The 20,613-nt window shown below is 38.7% G+C and overlaps 1 protein-coding gene across 1 annotated transcript in view; it reads right to left on the bottom strand.

The window, feature by feature from the left end:
• Nucleotides 1-20,613, bottom strand: part of SUMF1 (sulfatase modifying factor 1) — a 73,576-nt gene that overhangs the window by 22,653 nt on the left and 30,310 nt on the right. Inside the window, exons 4-7 of the mRNA XM_032211049.1 lie at nucleotides 14,984-15,066; nucleotides 8,979-9,101; nucleotides 8,488-8,602; nucleotides 3,749-3,862 (exon numbers count right to left, since the gene is read on the bottom strand). Coding sequence (XP_032066940.1) covers nucleotides 3,749-3,862; nucleotides 8,488-8,602; nucleotides 8,979-9,101; nucleotides 14,984-15,066 — 435 coding nt within the window. The remainder of the gene's footprint in view (nucleotides 1-3,748; nucleotides 3,863-8,487; nucleotides 8,603-8,978; nucleotides 9,102-14,983; nucleotides 15,067-20,613) is intronic.

Genomic DNA, 20,613 nt, shown 5'->3' with positions numbered 1-20,613 from the left:
TTCCGGTTTGCTCATAGGACTATTTTTTTGCCCTCCGGAGCCTTCAGGGAAGCCTCCTGAAGGCAACGGAGGTCGAAAATCAGCCCTACAGGGAATCCGGAAGTTTGGGAATGGTGACTTCCGGTTTGTCTGTAGGGCTGACTTTTGACTTCTGGAGTCTTTAGGGGGCCTTCGGAGGCTTCCCTAAAGGCTCTGTAGGGCAAAAACCGGCTCTACGAGCAAACAGGAAGTGACTTCCATTTTGTCCGTAGGTCTGTTTTTCGCCCTTCGGAGCTTTTAGAGAAGTACTAAGTACTAAGTCTTGTCACAACAGATGCCTCATTAGACAAGGGAAATATTTCCTAGTATGATGCTGAAGCATTGCCAAGTATCCTGAAGGGACCATGGTCGATTAGAAAGGTCTGAAATAGAAATAAATGGGAGGGGGGAGTTGCATTAAAGAGAAATTAAGTATCTACACATGGAATGTATCTTTGCATGTATAGAACATTTGGAAAGATGTCCCTGCATTCGGATAGTGCCCACATTTATTAAACTTACTCACACATCTGTATAAAGGCAAAGTGTCTGTTTCAGAAAATGCAACTGAATTCTAATCTCAAATTGATACACAAGCTATAGCATAAAAATAGAAGCTATTATAAAAGAAATTCTTGACAGGAGCCTTAATTACAGTGACAAAACATTCTGCTTGTTTGTTTGAGCAATCTGGAAGAATGTTGTATTTACTACTTCAGAAGAATTGATTTATTTATTTTATGTCTTGCCTTAATTATCTTTATAAACGATTCAGAGTGGCAAAAACACACAGTACTGCTTCCTCTTCTTATTCTCCCCAAAACAACAATTCAGTGAGGTGACTGTGAGGCTGAGAGAGAATGACTGGCACAAAACCATGGTGCTTTCAAGGTCTAAACAACCAACACAAAATAAGCAGTTTTCTATTCAATACCTAATCAAACAAGCAGCCTTATTTTGCCAGTTACTTAGGCTCACTGTTTTGAAATGCCCCCATACATGGTTAATGGAATCTTGGAGAGAAAAGACTCTTATTTCACTGAACAAATTTGGCAATGGTTTATTTCATCATGTTTTATTGAGTTAACCACAACTGACTGAGTTTCCAAAGCAGTACGCTAACCGAAACCGTACCGTTCAAATTTGAGAGAAATGCATGAAAACAATCACATGCATTTTGATCCAGAGAAGGCTGTTTGCCAAAACAAACCTAATGCCTATCGAAAGCAGCCTCATGTAGCTTTCCACAATGATTAACCATTTGCCTCCTGGACAACCCACAAAGGATATGTGGACAGCTTATGGCAATCTTCCTAAACCTGTTGCCCTGCATCTTACATTGAATGTATCATTTGAGATTATCAACTGGAATTCTAAAGTGAGTTAGCTTGAAACAGGAGAATGAAGCCTCTTTCACATTTAGGCCTTGGATGAAACAGGGGCAGGAAGTTCCTTCCAGATAGACAGTAATTCCATTTTACAGACGATTTTTTTTTGAGAGAGAGAAGAGGGCTTCCAGATCTAACAAGCACTCAAGAATTGTAAGCCACCCAGAGATACTTGGTTCAGTTGAGTGGTTATAGAAACTGAATAAATATATCAAGGAAAAGTAGTTAGAAAGTCCACAATAACATTGGTCAGCTGAGATTTTTTTTCTTTCCACTATTCTTTGTTTTCTTTTACTTTTTCTCTCTCCCAGACTCTAGGTTTTTTTAATATTTACAGAAATACATAAACAATAACATTCCTTGCATATTAGGTAAAGGTTTACCTCGCACATATGTGCTAGTCCTTCCCGACTCTAGGTGGCGGTGCTCATCTCCATTTCAAAGAGCCAGTGCTGTCTGAAAACATCTCCGTGGTCATGTGGCTGGCATGACTAAATGCCGAAGGCGCACGGAACGCTGTTACCTTCTTATTTTTCTACTTGAATTTTTACATGCTTTTAAACTGCTAGGTTGGCAGAAGCTGGGACAAGTAATGGAAGTTCACTCCGTTATGCAGTGCTAGGGATTCGAACTGCTAACTGCCGACCTTTCTGATTGACAAACTCAGTGTCTTAGCCACTGAGCCACCACATCCCTCTAGACACTGTGTCCCTCTTATATTACATATTACAATATACATATAAGTCCCCTAGGTCAATTCATCTGCCCATGTATTTTCTTTAGATAGCTCACCCTCCAAATTTGGACTTCTCAGTTAAGGGGTGGTAATTCTACACTGGAAACTTGACCAGATGGCTTAATGTGTTTAATGGCATTTGACAAACCAACCCCTATCCCTGTGTTCAAACAATGCAATAAAATTAACAGGTTTTGGTTCTATTCTGGAGACTGAATAGAATAGACTGACTACAAAATTCTTGTAGTCAGATTAGACATCATTGGGGTATCTAGCCACTATATGAACCAATAATTGTTACCATAAAGCAGCTTCATGCATTTAAAAGAGATATTTAACTTGCCTGGCCCAGAGATACTCAAAAGCTAAATAATTCAAGAATAATTCTGTGGTCCTTATATTTAACAACACAAAGGTAACATATATACATATAAACATATTCAAGCTAAAGGAAGTACAAAGTTTAACAGCATTTGACTGCAGTAGATATTTTATATTCTCTCTTTTAAAAAATAGAACATGAGCACATAGTTCTGTTATGAGCCCCAGCAGCACAGTGGTTAGAATGCAGTATTGCAGGCTAATTCTGCTTACTGCCATGGGTTTGATTTTAACTGGCTCAAGGTTGACTTAGTCTTCCATCCTTCCCAAGTCAATAAAATGGGGCATCAGATTGTTGGGGGCAATATACTGACTCTGTAAATTGCTTAGAGAGGGCTATAAAGCATTGTGATGTGGTATATAAGTCTAATTGCTCTTGCTATCTCAAGTTTAAAGAGGCAAAGATATGGTGACTTGCTATTAATGCTTATACTCCCTCCAAGGAGAAAAATCATTGCATAACTTTATTAGAAGATTGCTAGTTTTACAGTCATAAATCTGTTGGAAGTAAGAGCAACAAGTAGGAACTGTGCAGAATATACTCATGTGCCTAATGATCAGGGACATCAACTCACAGCACTTCTATCCAGTTAGGGATATTTGTCTATTTTCACAATTTGTCATCATTATTTCGGAGGAAAATAATTCCCGTCACTCCTACAAATCATTCCATTGTACAAAACATTCACTCAACTTCATCTCAAAGAACATAAAAGTAGTTTGTAAAAACACAGCTACATTTCTGTTGGAAAATGGATATTTGTCTTGCAGGTCTGAGTCAATAATGCTTAGCTGGAAAATACATATAATCATGCTGCTCCAGTGGTGGGATTCAGCCAGTTTGCACCTATTCGGGAGAACTGGCAGTTCTAAGCAGTTCGGAAAACCAAACTGGGCTAATCGTGTGAGGAAGGCAGGAAGGAAATATTCTGGTGTTGTTTCTAGCCTAATCTTTATTGCCCTGCTTACAGAAACTGCCTCTCTAGTTAACCCTTATTACACTGTAACAACTAAGGTGAAGCGCCCATCGAACATTGAGTTGGCCACACCCACATGGTCACATGACCACTGAGCCATGTTTACCCAGCTGGTCATTAGGGCAGAGAACCAGTTGTTAAATTATTTGAATCCCACCACTGTGCTACTCCAACAGCTTATCAAATTCTATAATGTCAACTAGGAAATTAGTTGGAAAAGAGGCAAATCAGCAGCTGAAGATACTCACCGGGCTGTATGTTTCATCTGCAGAATGATTAATTTCCCACCAATCTGATGTCCATTCCCATGCATTTCCCACAATGTTATACAGGCCATAACCATTTGGAGGAAATGCTGTTACCTGCCTCAGAAAAAAAAAGTGGTCAACGCTGCAGAAAAATTAGATTATTTATCCTGTAAGTAACCAATGAATTTACTGAATAGGAAAGAAGAATTCATCTGTACAATATTGCTTTGCAGTTTTTGTTGTTCTTAATGATCATGATAATCTATGTTGCAATTTTTTCATTACTGGGGGGGGGGGGGAATCTTCCCTTAACATGTTTACTAAATGTTCAGGTTTTGCCCAGATTTTCAGGTACTCTCACCACAGAAGAATACCTAATTGTCCATTTGACCAATTTTGATATATAACAGGGTTTTTTGTTATGTCATTTTGCTTCAGCTCCGATATGTCAATATTCTTTTAATGGATCCTTCATTCTTGCAGCTCGATAGCCTTGCTGAAGGATATGTTTCTTTAGAGTCAATTCTCTCTTGCTGCCAATAATAATAATGTGGAATGTTACAAGTTTATCAGACAATTAAAGAAGAAAAAAGGCAATTGAAAGAATATCTGAAGATAATGAAGAAGATGCAATGAAACTAGTATACTAGGAAGGCTTATGAATACTAGAGAGACCAAACTGGCCTACAAGAAAGTTCAAATGAAGAAAAGAAAATGGACATGGCAAGGTCAAGTTTTACATGGCCAGTACATTGAAAAGCTAGCAGGCAAAGCAGATAACAACGAAATTAGTAATGGATAAGAGCAGGAAAATTGAAGAAAGAGACACAAGATCTCATTCTGACTGCACAAGACCAATCCTTAAGAACAAATGCATACAAATCCAGAATTGAGAAGACAGCAACAGAGACCAAATGCTGCCTCTGCAAAAAAGCTAAAGAAACAGTGAACCACCTAGTTACTTCCTGCAAGAAGATCACACAGATGGACTACAAACAACTGCATGACAACGCAGCAACAATGGCACACTGGAATATTTACAAGAAATACCATTTTCGGTGGAACCACAAAATAGAGAGAGTGATAAAAAATGAAGGATCTAAGTGCTCTTGAACTTTAGAATTCAAACAGACAAGCACCTGCCACATAGTACCCCACGCCAGTGGTGAAATTCAAATTTTTTTTACTACTGGTTTTGTGGGCGTGGCTTGGTGGGTGTGGCAGGGAAAAGATACTGAAAAATCTCCATTCCCACCCCACTCTGCGGCCAGCCAGAGGTGGTATTTGCCGGTTTTCCAAACTACTCATAATTTCCGCTACCAGTTCTTAGAACCTGTCAGAACTTGCTGAATTTCACCCCTGCCCCAGACTTAAGCAATGCCGATAAGAAAGACCAAAAAAAAAATGAATAATAGATGTGGCAATACCTGTAGACAGCAAAGTAGAAGATAAAGAACTGGCAAAAATAATAAGTTAAAGACCTGCAAATAAAAGTAGAATACTGTGGTAAAAGAATGCAAAAATAGTACAAATAATAAGTGCCTTGGGTGCAAAACCAAAACATCTGGAGGGCCACTTCAACACCATCAGTGTTGACAAAACCACCATCTATCATCTGCAAAAAGCTGCTTTACTTGGAACAGTTTACAACTTGCAGTGATACCTTTAACACCATCAAACAACATGTGCCTATTCCAAGTCCTTGGGAAGGACTCGACTGGTAAATGCAATTCCAAACCTAGTCTAAACATCTGGTTGACTGTGAGACAAACCACAAAAAGAATATACACTAAATGTATATGGTGCCAGACTGCCAGCAACTCTGGCCAATTTACACAGTTGTTAAAACATTTTAAAATACAGAACAATATGAGCATGTTACCTTTTACTGCCTGGATAGAGATTTCCTATCCAATTCTCAGAAATACACAGTCATGCACAGGAAACCATTTGTGAGAATTTATGTTAGGCCTGGATCAATAATGCAGGAGGCAAAGCAATCCATAAAAAAAAAACAATACTTTGACCTTTTTCTTCGTAGGAGATAATAAAAATACATTAGTATTAAGGACCAAAACAACTCATTTTCATTACATGTGCCGGTATGACTGTTAAATTATAAACTGTCCTTTTTTCTTTTTTCTTTTGCTGACCCTGACATTTGTGATTGGAGAATGGCTTGTTAGAAGAGAAAAGTGCACTACAAAGCTTTCTATCCAGCAGACATAGGAGAGAAAAGCCAGATGTACCTCATTAATGTTTTTTCTACAAATTAATAGGGGTGAGGTTGCAATCAATATATAGAGTCAGCAGGCTCCACTCTCTCTGTCTATTCTCTATTTTTCACCAGAAGAAAATTAAAAGATCTTTCAACCTTCCCTCCCCCTTGTATTTATACTTAGGCTTAATGGCAGAGGATCATTTCTTAGTGATTCTTCTTACCAGTTCAGAAATTGTGACTCTGTTAAAAACATTTTACAAAGTGACAGTGTAAATTACTACACTTTTGAAAATAACTCTTACTTTAATGTTGATATTTGTGCTAAGCATAGATAATGGAATAGCACGAGCTAGAATAATTTCTGCCTTAGGTCACACTAGAAAGGATAACTGATAGGAACTTTTGCAGAAGCTCTGGGGGCTGTACACAAGATTTTGGGGCAGGACTAGATGTAGTTCTGAGACCTCAGATTGTATCCCCACCCCACCCCAGGTAACAAGATTTGGGCTCCAAAAATCCAGACACCTGCTAGATGACAGCAAAATATGCTTAACACTTACTTTTTGCCTAATATCTGGTTGTTAAAACTTTGCACCTTAAATGCCCTTTTGAAATTATTTGCTACTATCACAGCACAATATGGAGAACAACCCAAATGAGGCATTGGGTTGGGCAAACCCTTCTGGTTTCTTTCTCATGGGGACCAGTTCTTCAGCAAACAGCAGTCTCTTTCTGCACCAAGACGAGTTGGGAATGCATGTTGAAATAGACATAAATTGGTAGTCTCCTCTAAGTATCTCAACAATACATCTGCACTACGCTTCAGAAATCACAGGAGAAGAATCTGAGTATCTGGGTCTCATAAAGGCTAGTTGAAAGACCCAGAGAGCCTTCTTCTGAGACCTTTCATTGAGTATCCCCAGGAACTCTGCTTGGACTCATTGTTATTTTTTGGAGTACTCAGCACAGACTCACAGCATAGACACTTCAAGTACCTGTTTAACTCAGTTTCAAAAAATTAAGCAAGTTCACACATAATTAGGATCTGAATGGGAGACAACAAAGAAATACCATAGTTGTAAGGTAGACTGAAAAACAGCACAGAAGAAAGCAATTTCTGTTTTATTGTTGCCAGGTAAACTACATAACTATATCCATAAATTTACCAGGAATCAAACTCAATTTAAGTGGAATCTAATTTAAAAGTTGTATTTGAACTAAGATATATTACTGCTTACCTACTCTCTACTCATAACAAAAAATAAATATATATTTTTGTTGAACAAAAAAAAAATCTGTTTTTTAATGGAAAACACTAATTCCTGTACCCTGGAATTATGTTATTTGGGCTGTCCTCTTTACTTATAAAGGTGCAATGCATTATGGAAGGAAGTTGACTCAAGGACATTTGCTAGGAGTCTATTGGGCTTCCTTGGCCACCATGAGAACAGATGGATGCACTAGATAGGACAGAGATCCAATCTGGCAGGCATGGCTCATATTATGTTCTTAGAAAAACAATTTCTATTGTAACTGCTGAATATAAAGTAAAATTGTGAATTATTTTTCATTGAACATCACTACTTAACTTCCTTGTATCCTTGTTAAATTGTTGAATGCACCATGTGTTAAATGGTATAGCGAGATGATTTTGCACCAATTAATAATCTAAGCAGGCTGTCTCTTGGGATGCACAGACTGTAACAGTTCAAAACAACTTAGTTTAAAACACTATCCCTATGTGAATTTCATTCTGATTTTCCTGCCACCTATTTCTTTACAGATTATCCAAACACTGTGGGAAGAGAAACATTTCTCTTACATACAGTATGCCATGTCATAGGATCCTTGCACCTTTCATTATAAATTGCTTTAAAGTTCCTAACTTAGGGGCAGCATTATTATATGCTTCCATATAAAATTACTCTGGCCCACAGGGAGGGTAAATGATCTACATTTCCCTCCACTTTTTATACTTCGTACAAAACTATCATACTTCACCTGCCTGTCATTTCTTAGGCCTCATTCCCTAGAAAGGACAATTATGCCTGCAAATGGCATCCAATTTTCTCAAATAGTCAATAGTGATTGTCATAGAAGTCAAAAAGAATCTGATTGGAAGCTAAAACATATGAAGAACAGTTGAAGGAATTGAGTAAGTCTAGTTTAATGAAAAGAAGGACTAGGAGTGACATGATAGCAGTGTTGTGATATCTCAGGGGCTGCCACAAAGAAGAGGAAGTCAACCTATTTTCCAAAGCAGCTGAAGGCAGGACAAGAAACAATGGATGGAAATTAATGAAGAAGAGAACCAACCTAGAACTAAGGAGAAATTTGCTGACAGAACAATTAATCAGTGGAATAACTTGCCCCCAGAAGTTGTGAGTGCTCCAACACTCTCATTTTAAAATGCGATTGGACAACCATTTGTCTGAAATGGTGTAGGGTTTCCTACTTGAGCAGGGATTAGACCACCTCCAAGGTCCCTTCCAATTCTGTTATCTCATCACTAACTTACAGGTGCAGTGCCTTTATAGCCATCTTCCTCTGTATTGCTTCTAGGGAATTCTCCCTGCCAAATATTTACATAGTGCTGACCATTTGGATGAAGTTTGTTTCCCCATGGAAAAAGTCTGTCAAAAGAAGCATAGGCAAAAGTTAAGGAAGGCAGTTGTGCAATTGTAATGTTTAGTCGTATTACTATAAAAATAAGATTACTATAAAAACATTGTTAGCTAGTGGCCTATCAGGATAGAGAGACGAGAAAGAGAGAGCGAAAAAGAAAGAACTGACACACAAGCACAATATTTAAAATATTTAAAATATTAGCAGCCTGCACTTCTACAGAAGTTTTATAATACAGCATTAATTTCAATACCATTGACTCTGCATTAACTTAAACTTCTAGGGGGGGGAGTGATTTTTCAGGTATAGAGACTAGGTTGAAGATACATTGTAGTTTTTTTGCTTAATTAATTTTTCTGGGAAATTACAAATAATGATGAGTACCTGTTTTCAAGACCACCCCGACAGCTATATTCCCATTCAGCTTCAGTCGGTAACCGTTTTCCTGCCCAACTGCAAAAGGCCATAGCATCATTCCAAGAAACATGAAGAACTGGATGATCCAGCCTGAGAGATATACAGATATACAAGCAAAAGAGGATTGGCAACCTTTTAAGATTCTGCATAAGGAAAAGGTTAGAGTATCTTAGTAAACCACATTATTGTTTGACACAACGTGTGCCAGTAATAAAACAAATAAAGGCAAAACACTGGTGTTTACCCTTAGAGTTAGATTCAATTTAGTTAATGATGATGAAAGGAAAAGAAAAAGTGAAAGGATAGTATTAATTGTATGCTTCTGAAAGGAAAATGGAATGAATTGGCTACCAAATGTCATGTGTTAGCAGTACACATGATGCCTTTAATAGTGTGATTTAGGCTTTTGAGAAGCCTGCTTGCTTCTTGCCTCCAAAAGTCATAGTTGCTCTTTTACTTTGAAGTTGTTGTTGTTTTTTTAAAAAAAAGAGATTGGACTACCAATGGAATAGGCAGGTTACAGAGTTTCTTGCTTGAGCAGGGGGTTGGACTAGAATCTACAAAAAAACCAATGGCTCCCTAGGACACACCATCTACCGAAACACACACACACATGCTTCTATTTCCATAGTGAATTGTATTTTGGGGTGTAGGCTGTGGAGATGTGTGAGGAAGTTGTCCAGTTTTGGCCACACGGGAAAGAAAAACTGGACAACTTCCTCACATATATCAACAGCCTACACCCCAAAATACAGTTCACTATGGAAATAGAAGTCCTGTGAGCCAAGTACAAAACCAAATTGAGGGGAGGAAGGTTTGGGGCTAAAATTATTGAAACATCCTCTTACTGGGGAATTTCAGAGAGGATGCAGCAAAAACAGACAATAGTCTTGAGGCACCTAAAACACAGAATAGGACAACATCACCCTCCAGGTTAAGACATCTGCCTAAGATGCAATACAGCACAGGTTCGAATCCCAGTAAGGGTATGGCTAGCTGATGAGAGCTAAATAGCTTGAAATATATCTATATTAGTCTCCCTTTATTTATTTATCAGCACAAGTACAACAAATGTAACAAAGGCAACAGTAAAAATATTGGGTTTCTGTCGTGATGGACTCTTGTGACGAGCCGATAGACAGATAATGGAAGCAGTTAGCTTCCTCCCATAAGTGGGGCATACCAGGGGTTGTGACACTAAATATATACCTACCTCCCTGGCTTCAGCTGATAAGGAGGAGGACCTGTGGCTCAATGGTTAAGACATCTGCCTAAGATGCAATACAGCACAGGTTCGAATCCCAGTAAGGGTATGGCTAGCTAATGAGAGCTAAATAGCTTGAAATAGATCTATACTAGTCTCCCTTTATTTATTTATCAGCACAAGTACAACATATATATATATATGTATGTATGTATGTATGTATGTATGTATGTATGTATGTATGTATATGTATATGTATATGATGTATATGTATATATACGCGCACACCACATACACACAATATACTTAATTCCTCTATGTCTGAGCTTAGCATAGGGTACCAAGCTATAATAACCATTTCCTTTGCAGAGAGTCAAGCTGCAATAACTGGTTAACCAAAGGTAACCAAATAGGCAATAAACATCTCAATATATCACACTAAATCCAAGTACCTAATTAAGAAACCCGGACTTATAATTAACCTGCTTTAGCATTGTAAAAAAGCATAAAAATGCACAGACATTATAAGCATTTCCTTCAATTTAGTATAGTATATATCCCTGATGGTGAACCTATGGCATGCGTGCCACAGGTGGCACATGGAGCCCTCTCTGCAGGCATGCAAGCCGTTGCCCCAGCTCAGCTCCACCACACATGTGCATGCATTTCCCGCCCGCCAGCTGCTTTTCTGGCCTCTGCTGTGTGTGTGTGCCCCATTTTTGATCCCAGGACACTTGAGGAAGGCCTGCTAGGCCCAACATGGGGCTCGCAGGGGGGGGGGGGGTTGCATGTGCATGCATAGGGGTCACGCAGGGGGGTCATGCACACATTGCATTATAAGTGTGGGCACATGCGCACACACTGTCAAGCACGTGTGCATGCTTTTGGCACATGAGGTGCACGCTTTTGGCACATGAGGACAAAAAGATTAGCCATCACTGGTATATATGTTCCCATAACCCCAGTAACAGTGCAAGCCATCATCCATGGATGGCAACAAGAAGTTACTAACTTAACTAAGAGAAGAAAAGAGAAGAAAATATGTAGTTAATTTTTGATATTACTTCATCATAGGAAATGTTTTTTGAGTGTCTAAATAGATGCTGGGACGCCCTTCAAATTTAAGATGAACTTCAGTGTCATCATTTTCCTCATATATTAAAGCTACTGAACAAATCATCATAACAATACCAAGGTCTTGAAACCGGTCAAGTCAAACACATACAACTCTTCCCCACAGTCTAACTATAATTGAAAAGCAACTGTAGACTCAAAGGTATCCCGCCCCCCCCCAAAAAAAGGCAACTGGACTTTCTTTTTTTTTTTTTTCAAAACATTTCATCAGTTCTAAGTGACTGGTGCGGAATGGAAGGATTTATATCCTTTGCAATTATCTGGTATCTTTCCATTCCCCACTGGTCAGTTAGAACTGAAGAAGCTTCTTGAATGAGAAGCGAAATCTTTTCAAAGAAGAAGAAAAAAACAAAGTCAGTTGCCTTTTGGGATAACCGTGACTTGGATGACTGAGAATCTCCATAGACGTTGAGCTACCTGTAGTGTTGTCTATGGAGATTCTCAGTCATTCAAGTCACGGTTGTCCCAAAGGCACTTTCTTATGAGGCAACTGGACTTTCTGTTTGTTCTTTGAACACATTTCGCTTCTCATCCAAGAAGCTTCTTCAGCTCAGAGCTGAAGAAACATCTTGGATGAGAAGCAAAACATCTTCAAAGAAAAACCAGAAAGTCCAAGTTGCCTCTTGAAAAAAGCACCTTTGGGACTATTTTAGTGTTGGTTTTTTTTGGTAATGCCTGTACTCATCTTTCTCACCTCTCTCTAAAGTTCTGCCTCTCACAACCTTTTTTCCTATCTGCCTTCTCTGAACTCTGGACCTGAACCCCCTGTTTCATCCCCACATTGTATGACATGAGAATTCTTTGCTCTAAGCTCAGTAGAAGATAGCCGCTTCTGCTTATGCGCCCTCATTTCAGAACGCTAGTCTGGAACACTTAGATTAATAAATCTGTGTTATGACCTAGATCAGGAAGATAAACTTTCACATGGCATTAAGGTTAAAGAGAGCAGATATCTAGAACACTTATTTAGAACTGATTTTGATCTTTCTTTCTTTCCCCTTTAATTCCCCGATGACAATGGATGCTTCTATTTTTGCAGTCAGTTCATTTTCATTCTTTCCCATTGGAGATTAAGTAAGAGAAGTACACTGAAGATGGTGTTATCGTGATATGGTTCTTGTCATAAAATAATTTTTGAAAAGAAAAAAGAAAGAAAAAAGCCAAATGCTTTTACCAGCCCTGAGGGGAAGAGACTGATTAATAAGATGTAATGACAGATTATGAAGGCCATTTCACTGCTTATAGTTTTCCAAAATAAATCCAGGGGAAAAATGAGGACTTCATATTAAAAGTTCTGCTTTATTTTAATAAATAGAGGTATAGGGTGGGGTTCTGAATTTGGGGAGAAAATCTATTTGTATAAACAAATGCACACATATTTCTAACCTTTCAACCTTTTTATATTTACTTTATAATTTTAGTTATATTCTGTGGTTTTCTGTAGTTTGATTAGTAGAAATGAAATCTAATTTATATTTGCGATGTGATAATATAATTCACTAAAAAAAAGTATATACCAATAGCTAACGTCTAACTTAAAATTGCAATGAAAAGCGAAAATACAACCTTCCCATAATTTGAATACAGGTGTTCCTTGGGTTATGACCGCTCTTTCCGTGACTGTTCAAATTTGTGATGGCACTGAATGGGGATAGTTATGACCAGTCCTTGAGTTTTGGCTGTTGCAATGTCCCTACAATCACATGATCCAGGCACTCAGTGCCTGCCTTGCAATTATGATGACACAGCAAGTCACGGTCACATGACTATGATTTCCAACATTCACTGCAGTCAAAGGGAAAGAGAGCAAGAACTTGGAAATTGCAATCATGTGAGGTCCTTGCTTAATGACATGTGCAGTACTTGCCTAACAACAGCAATTGGGACTGCAGGAACTGTGATCACTAAGTGGCGCATTCATGTGATGTCATGCTTTACAATCATGTCCCTTAGCAATGGCAATTCTGATCTCAAGTACTATCATAAGGACTGTATCTTTGCAACCTCCATAATCAATACATTGTATGTACAGTGTATGTTTTGTGTTTATTTACTGAAACTGTAATGAGAAGCAAGCAAGCAAAACCAAAATTATCAGATATAGAACAGAGACCCCTAATATGTTTTCCAACATCAAAATATTCTTCATAGTGATTAGCAAGCTACAGGACCTCCCCTCCTGCATATAAAAAGAAGCAAGGGGATGTAGCATATCTCAAGAAATCTCAACTTTTGAAACATAAGCTGCTACTTGTCCCAGCAAATGGTAAGCTTTGGGATTTTCATAGAATAACAGAGTTGGAAGGGACTTTGGAGGTCTTCTAGACCAACCCCTGCTCAAGCAGGAGACCCTTTGCCATTTCAGGCAAGTTTCTGTCCAGTCTCTTCTTAAAACCCTTCAGTGATAGAACACCACAATTTCTGAAGGCAAGCCATTCCACTAGTTATTGTATTTTTTTTTGCACTATAAGATGCTCCAGACCATAAGATGCACCAAGCTTTTGGGGAAGAAAACAAGAAAAAATTATCTGCCTCCCAGCATCCACTGGTATTCATCTGGCTAGCGTCCTTGCAGCAAAACAGCAAACAGCCTGGTCGGCTTCAGCACATTATTGCAGCCTGATTTAGCATGAGGAACTGATTGGTGCTTGGATCAGTGTTCCGGAATACTGCTGATCAGCTGTTTCAAGCTGTGGGGATTGGCCCCGCATTTCACTGCCTTGGCGTGTCCCATTTTCAGCCTTCATGTATCCCATTTTTGGTCCATTCCAGGAATCAGGGATTGCCGCCGCTATCGCCATCGGTGATCGGCAGTGCAGATCAGTGGCGATCCCCATTACCTGGAACGGGCCAAAAATGGGGCACACGGAGGCTGAAAATGGCTGAAGGATGGGAGCTGGCGAGTGGGTGGGGCTTTGGCAACATTCACTCTATAAGATGCACAGACATTTCCACCCACTTTTTTTTGGGGGGGGGAGTGTGTCTTACAGACTGAAAAATACGGTAATTGTTTTCACTATTAGGAAATTTCTCCTTTGTTTCAGGTGGCTTCTCCCTTTGCTTACTTTCCATCCATTGTTTCTTGTCTTGCCTTCTGGTGCTTTGAAAAACTGATTGATTCCCCTCTTCTTTGTGGCAGTCTCTCAAATACTGAAACACTGCTATCATTCTTTCCCAATCCTTCTTTTCACTAGACTGCAACTAATTCTTGCAACTGTTTTTCATAAGTTCTAGTCTCCAGTCCCCTAATCATTCTTGTTGATCTTCTCTGCATTCTTTTCAGAATCTCAGCATCTTTTTTATATTGTGATATCAAAATTGAATGCAATATTCCAAGTGTGGTCTTACTAAGGCCTTATAAGGCGGTATTAATACCTCACATGCTCTTTATTTCATCCCTCTATTAATGCAGCTTAGGATTGTGTTGGCAATCTAACAAAAAATTCTAACAAGAAATCTCTCCCCCTCCCCAATAAAATCTGATCTTTGATAGGTTCCTTTATTTTGACAACACCAACTTGTTTGTGTTTATTTGTCCAATGATGCTTAGTTCAGGATAATAAAATATCTCTCAGCGACTTTGGTACATTTTCAGTAAAATACCAGTAGAAACTCGAAACTGTTTGGGGCTCACCTCTTTAAGATATGAGAATCAGGGCCTTCTGGGTGCTTCCAATTTGCTCCTTTAACTGGTAGCCACCAAGGAGCAATTGCAACCTAAAACACAGGCAAAGAAAATATTGGTGTTTTTCTGAAGTGCCTACACATCCAGCTAATTATATCAGGCAGCTGTCATTAGCAATAAGAAAACAGCGACAAGACACATATGACTTGGTGCTTTCAGTGATGGTCATTCCATGATCATCTGTTCATCTAAATTACATATTTGCCATATATCTAGTTTTTTGTCAGTAAGCAATTTAATCAAAACCAACTAAAATTACCACCAACCCCACTTCAAATTAATTATAGTTTCAATGTTATCGAAATAAGGAAAGTGTAACTACTTGCTTCTGAAAAAGCCAGTATCTGAACATAAATCTTTCATCTTCCATAGATGAAACGTAGCTTTCCAATTTAGAGTAAGTTATGAAATTTCTTTATGCTATTGGATATCAGTGATTATATCTCTACAGGATGTCCTCAAGTTACAACCACTAGCTTAGCGAATGTTCAAAATTAAAAGGGCACTGAAAAAAATCACTTGCAACCAGTCCTCACAAGGTATGACTGTTCCAGCATCCCCACAGTCATGTGATCAAAATTTGGGCACTTGGCAAATGGCATGTGTTTAGAATGGTTGCGGTACTCCAAAGTCATGTGACAACCATCTGCAACCTTTCCAGCCAGCTTTCAACAAGCAAAGTCAATGGGGAAGCTGGATTTGCATAACGACCACATGATTCACATGCAGTGATTTGTTAACAACTGTGCAAAAAAAGATCACAAATTTGGATGTGGCTCATTTAACAATTATCTTGCTTAGCAATGGAAATTCTGGTCCAAATTGTAGTTGTAAGTCAATTTGTGGACTACCTGTATGTTATCTCACTAGTTTCTATTGTGCCCACTGTGGTTAATGAGCATGGATGTCGTGGCCAAGTACCATTATCTAATACCGTATATACTCGAGTATAGGCCGACCCGAATATAAGCCGAGGCACCTAATTTTACCACAAAAAACTGGAAAAGTTATTGACTCGAGTATAAGCCTAGGGTGGGAAATGCAGCAGCTACCGATAAATTTCAAAAATAAAAATAGATACCAATAATGCCATTGCCCATTGAATAACATATACAGCCTGCCTGTGCCCATTAAATATACAGTAGCCATTGTAAAAATTTGCTCTGCATAACAAATTATTATCACACAATACTGGTGTATTCAATGAAATACTTCACTCACCTCATGATGCTGATGTCCCGCTGTGATGATGATGTCCCGCCTCCTATGACACACGGTACAGTGATTCCTATCATTGGATCACTGTACCAGAGGAGGTGGGACATCGCTATGTGGCTGCTTGCCATAACAAGGAGGAGGTGGGACATCGTTGCAGAGCGGCAGGAGGGGGAGGAAGGGGAATCGTAAGATAGCCCTGCATTACATTAGAACGTGAGGAGGGGGGATGGTGCGGTGCACGCTGCGCGGCAAACTGACACAGAGGGAGGGGAAACTCAGGGGCGCTGGGCCATTCACAAGCGTCACCCAGCAGCATGGCCCCGCCCCTTTTTCTCCTCCATTTCGGGCAAATTTTTCACTGACTCAAGTATAAGCCGAGGCGGCTTTTTTCAGCTCAAAAAGTGGGCTGAAAAACTAGGCTTATACTTGAGTATATACAGTAATCATTCATTTGGAATCATTCATTCCAAAACCAATAGTAGAGCAGCTGAAGAAAACTATGCTCAGCACCAATGTGCATTGGCATATGTTCTAACTATTGTACACCACCTTCAATTATCCTACAACAAGCTACAGTCATCCTTCTCTGTCTACATCAGGGGTGTCAAACTCAAGGGCTGGGGTGCTCTGGCCATGGGGTGCTTAAATCTGGCCTGCGGGACCACCCTGGAAACAGTAAAAGACTGGCCCATGGTGCCTCCCGAGCTGTTTTTGCTGGCAGAGGGTTTCAGGAGGTCATTGCAGCCAAAAACAGAGCTCAGGAGCCTATTTTCTCTAGCAGAGTGCCGGACCACCACAGGCACCCCTGACAGGAGTGACATCAAGCTGACCGTGCCTCCCCGTCCCCCCCCCCAGGTCAAACACAACCCTGATGCGGCCCTCAATGAAATTGAGTTTGACACCCCTGATCTATGTAGATTTTCTGCTTGGGATTTGATAATATTAAGCAACCACAATGAAGACTGCAACGTGCAACAGTGTGGTTTCTTAGAGTTATTCAAAAAGCACTCTGGCATTCAAAGATAGATGTTACTGGCATAACATTTCAAGATTTTCTCTTCAGCTATGAAGGTTCAAAAACTGTATTAATTTTAAATACTGTAATTCTTTGCTTCATCAGTTCCAAAGATCACAGGCGGAGAATATGATGTATGGTTTATACTCTGTGCTGCAATACAGAGAACATGGATATCACTTACTGTAAATAATGAAATCCTCACATAATCTATTGTTATGATTAATAGAAACTTGCTTCTAAACTTGCTTTTTGCTAAAGTGACTGTTATTTATTGTTATTTATCATCTATGTTTCAAGTTGCTTGTTCTAAAAATAAGATAAATGCTTAAATATACAACTCTCAATTTTTTCCCCAGAATGCTGAAAAGATTTTAATTAGCTTTTGTGCTAATTAGGGAAAAGATTAAAAACAAGATTATGTAACACACAACCCTTCTCTTACAATCAAGGAACTTAATTGCTTTTTTAATGCACAACATTTTTTTAAAGTCTCATGATGTTACCTAAAAGCATACAGATGAGCTGAAAATTAACTTAAGCAGCATCACACATCGATAGAAAAAAGTACTTATGTATAACATTTCACCCTGTCCTCCTCTCCAAAATGAAACCTTAAGTAGCTATCCTTTCCCTACCACTGGGGAAAACTATAATTCACTTGTGTAAGTTAAATACCCATTTGTGTAATTTATGATTTATAGCAGGTGTTTGATATCATATTTGAGAGGTTGAATATATTCTTTAGCAATTGCCTTGATCCATGATACAACAAAAAAGAGCAGACCTATGTACTAATTTTTAAAGATCATGCTCATGTATCTTGGTAGCTGTAAGACACCAGAATTATCAGCATTGATAGATCTCTGAAAGGTCCTTAGTGCCCTCTGAGCTTGGTGGTTTTCTTGCAAACATTGCATTACCCAAACTAGGTAACATCATCAATGCTAGACTACCACCTAGTTTGGATAATGAAACATCTGTAAGAAAACCACCAAACTCAGAAAGCACAAAGGAACCCTCATTTCAACACTGAACTACAAATATTCTCCGTTATTGATAGATCTCTCATTTGACATAATCCCATATTTTTTATTATCATTAAATCTTGAGCCAAACATAAAGTGGAGTGAACTCTAAACTCTTATCAAGTATATATGTTTTTCATTATCCATGATCCCAATACTACTCTTTAGAAGAGTTACCAGATTTGAGCTGCGGAAATCCAAATGACTAGACGTTGGCACAGAAGTTACTGTTTTCCATATCTCTTTTCTGGCATCTACTGGATTCCTAAAACAAAGATCTGATAGAGATGTACTCTTTATAGAATGTTCACCAGTACTATCAAATTGAGAAGCAGAACTGTAGAAGTTCATTCAAGTTTTTGATTTAACCTCTGGCCTTCCCAAGTTTGACTAGGGAAGTTTCCTGCTTGAACAACTGAATAAGCTATATGGAGAAGTATATGATCTGTTATCAGGAAGTCTTCTCTGTTGCTTTTTTAGAACATGAGAGCCTTTTCCTGACAAATGATATAAAGTTGTCGAATAAACAAAATACAAGTGATGTTGCCTCCTCCATTTACCAAGAGAAGAGATAAAAGAAGAGAAGAGATATAAAGTCAGAGATTCATCAAGCTAGCCTATTAACTGTAGATTTTTTGGAGGGGGGAAAAAATCAGAAACAGCTGGATGCAAAGCATCTGCATGGTTTAAAAGCTGTAATTCCCTCTCCAAATTCCAAAGTATTGCAATTGCCTAAGCATAGGTTTAAAAAAAATCTACTTTGGGGTATAAAATATACCCCAAAGTAAGAATCACGGAGCCTTATACTGAAGAACCCAGCAAAAACTTTTTCACTGTTAATGGATGCCTTTCAAATATACATACCCCATCATCAATACCACTAGCAACCTTTATAAATAATTACAAGCTATCTAATGCAAGTAATTTGACAGCAGAATACTTGATCATGGGCAAAGAAGATAATCTGTCTTGAAAGTAACAGATACATCCTCAAATAAAATGTCCACTAATATATATGGGAGTATTAGGCTAGCCAGGAAGTCATGTCAACCCCAAGAATTGGATGAATCACTCAGCAATAAAATAAAAACAGTGATCTACATTAGATATATTTTATGCCTCCAAGACACTAGTGGGTTTCGGCTCCCGTTGCAACTGGTACCCTGCAACAGGAGCTGGGTGTGAACTACAGGCACACGCACTGTACACACATGCACACCCAGCAACTGTGACGCTCCAGATGCTCGGTGGTGTGCATGTGTGCACAGATGGCCCATTTCCTTCCAATACAGGTAAGGAATGAGGGCAGGTGGGCAGGCGCTCCAAAGCACTGTTCCGGTACAGTAGCTGCTGCTTCCGGGCAGGCACCGGTATGCACTTATTGGGGCTTATGGCCTGCAACCCACCACTTCTCCAAGATTACATTTCAGGGCTGAAATTTAGCATTAAAAATACACTCTGTTACTCAAGGTAGTTCTTGGCATGCTTTTGTATCATTCGATTGTTTGCATTTTAACATTTATGATTTATTAAAGGGCCCAAGATCAAATCTTGGGGGAAAATGCTTTCATAATTGCCAATGTATTTTATCATGTATTTCAAATATAGAAAATTGTTGGCATCAACATCACTAAATGACATTCTTGAGCACAGCTGTATCACTAAACACTGCAAAGAACTCTTATCATTGATAAGGTATTAGGACATTTATCTACTTCACTTAAAATGATAATTGATATGCGTCTCCAAGTTGAAAATGTCTTTTTAAAGTTAATTTTTTGTTACATCTCATTACACTTAACTCCCAAAAATACCAGGAATAGCTAGCAGTTGAAAACTGAAAAGAGAGACATTTAAGAATTGATTGTACTTAACCCAACTCTGTTTTTTTCAAAACTAGGATCAATCACAACAAGAAAACTCAAGAACTCATTGCCTTCAGATCCCAGAAAAAACAGGATTTAAATATAATAAACATACGTATTTAAAATCACAGCTAAAGTTACCACATGTTTATATAACATATTTTTATGTTTAACCAAGTCAGAGACGCTCTTGGTAAATTACAATATTGACAGTAATGAAAGCAAATGAAACTTGGGTAAATCTCCAGTTCTGGACTTCTCAGAGACCTCCATCTGACTCCTTTGGAAACAGAATGTTGAAATAGATGGATTTTTGGCTTAAGAAATGCATCCATAAGTACACAGCTATTGGTATCTGGCAATTAATATTTGCTCAATATGCTAGACTAGAGGTTGTTTCCTCTAAAACAGAAACACCAAGGAACTCTCAGTTGATTTTGAAGTTGCCGAACA

Source organism: Thamnophis elegans, chromosome 2, assembly GCF_009769535.1.
Source record: "Thamnophis elegans isolate rThaEle1 chromosome 2, rThaEle1.pri, whole genome shotgun sequence".
NCBI classification, from domain to species: domain Eukaryota; kingdom Metazoa; phylum Chordata; class Lepidosauria; order Squamata; family Colubridae; genus Thamnophis; species Thamnophis elegans.
This window is presented reverse-complemented; position numbering and strand designations above follow the sequence as displayed.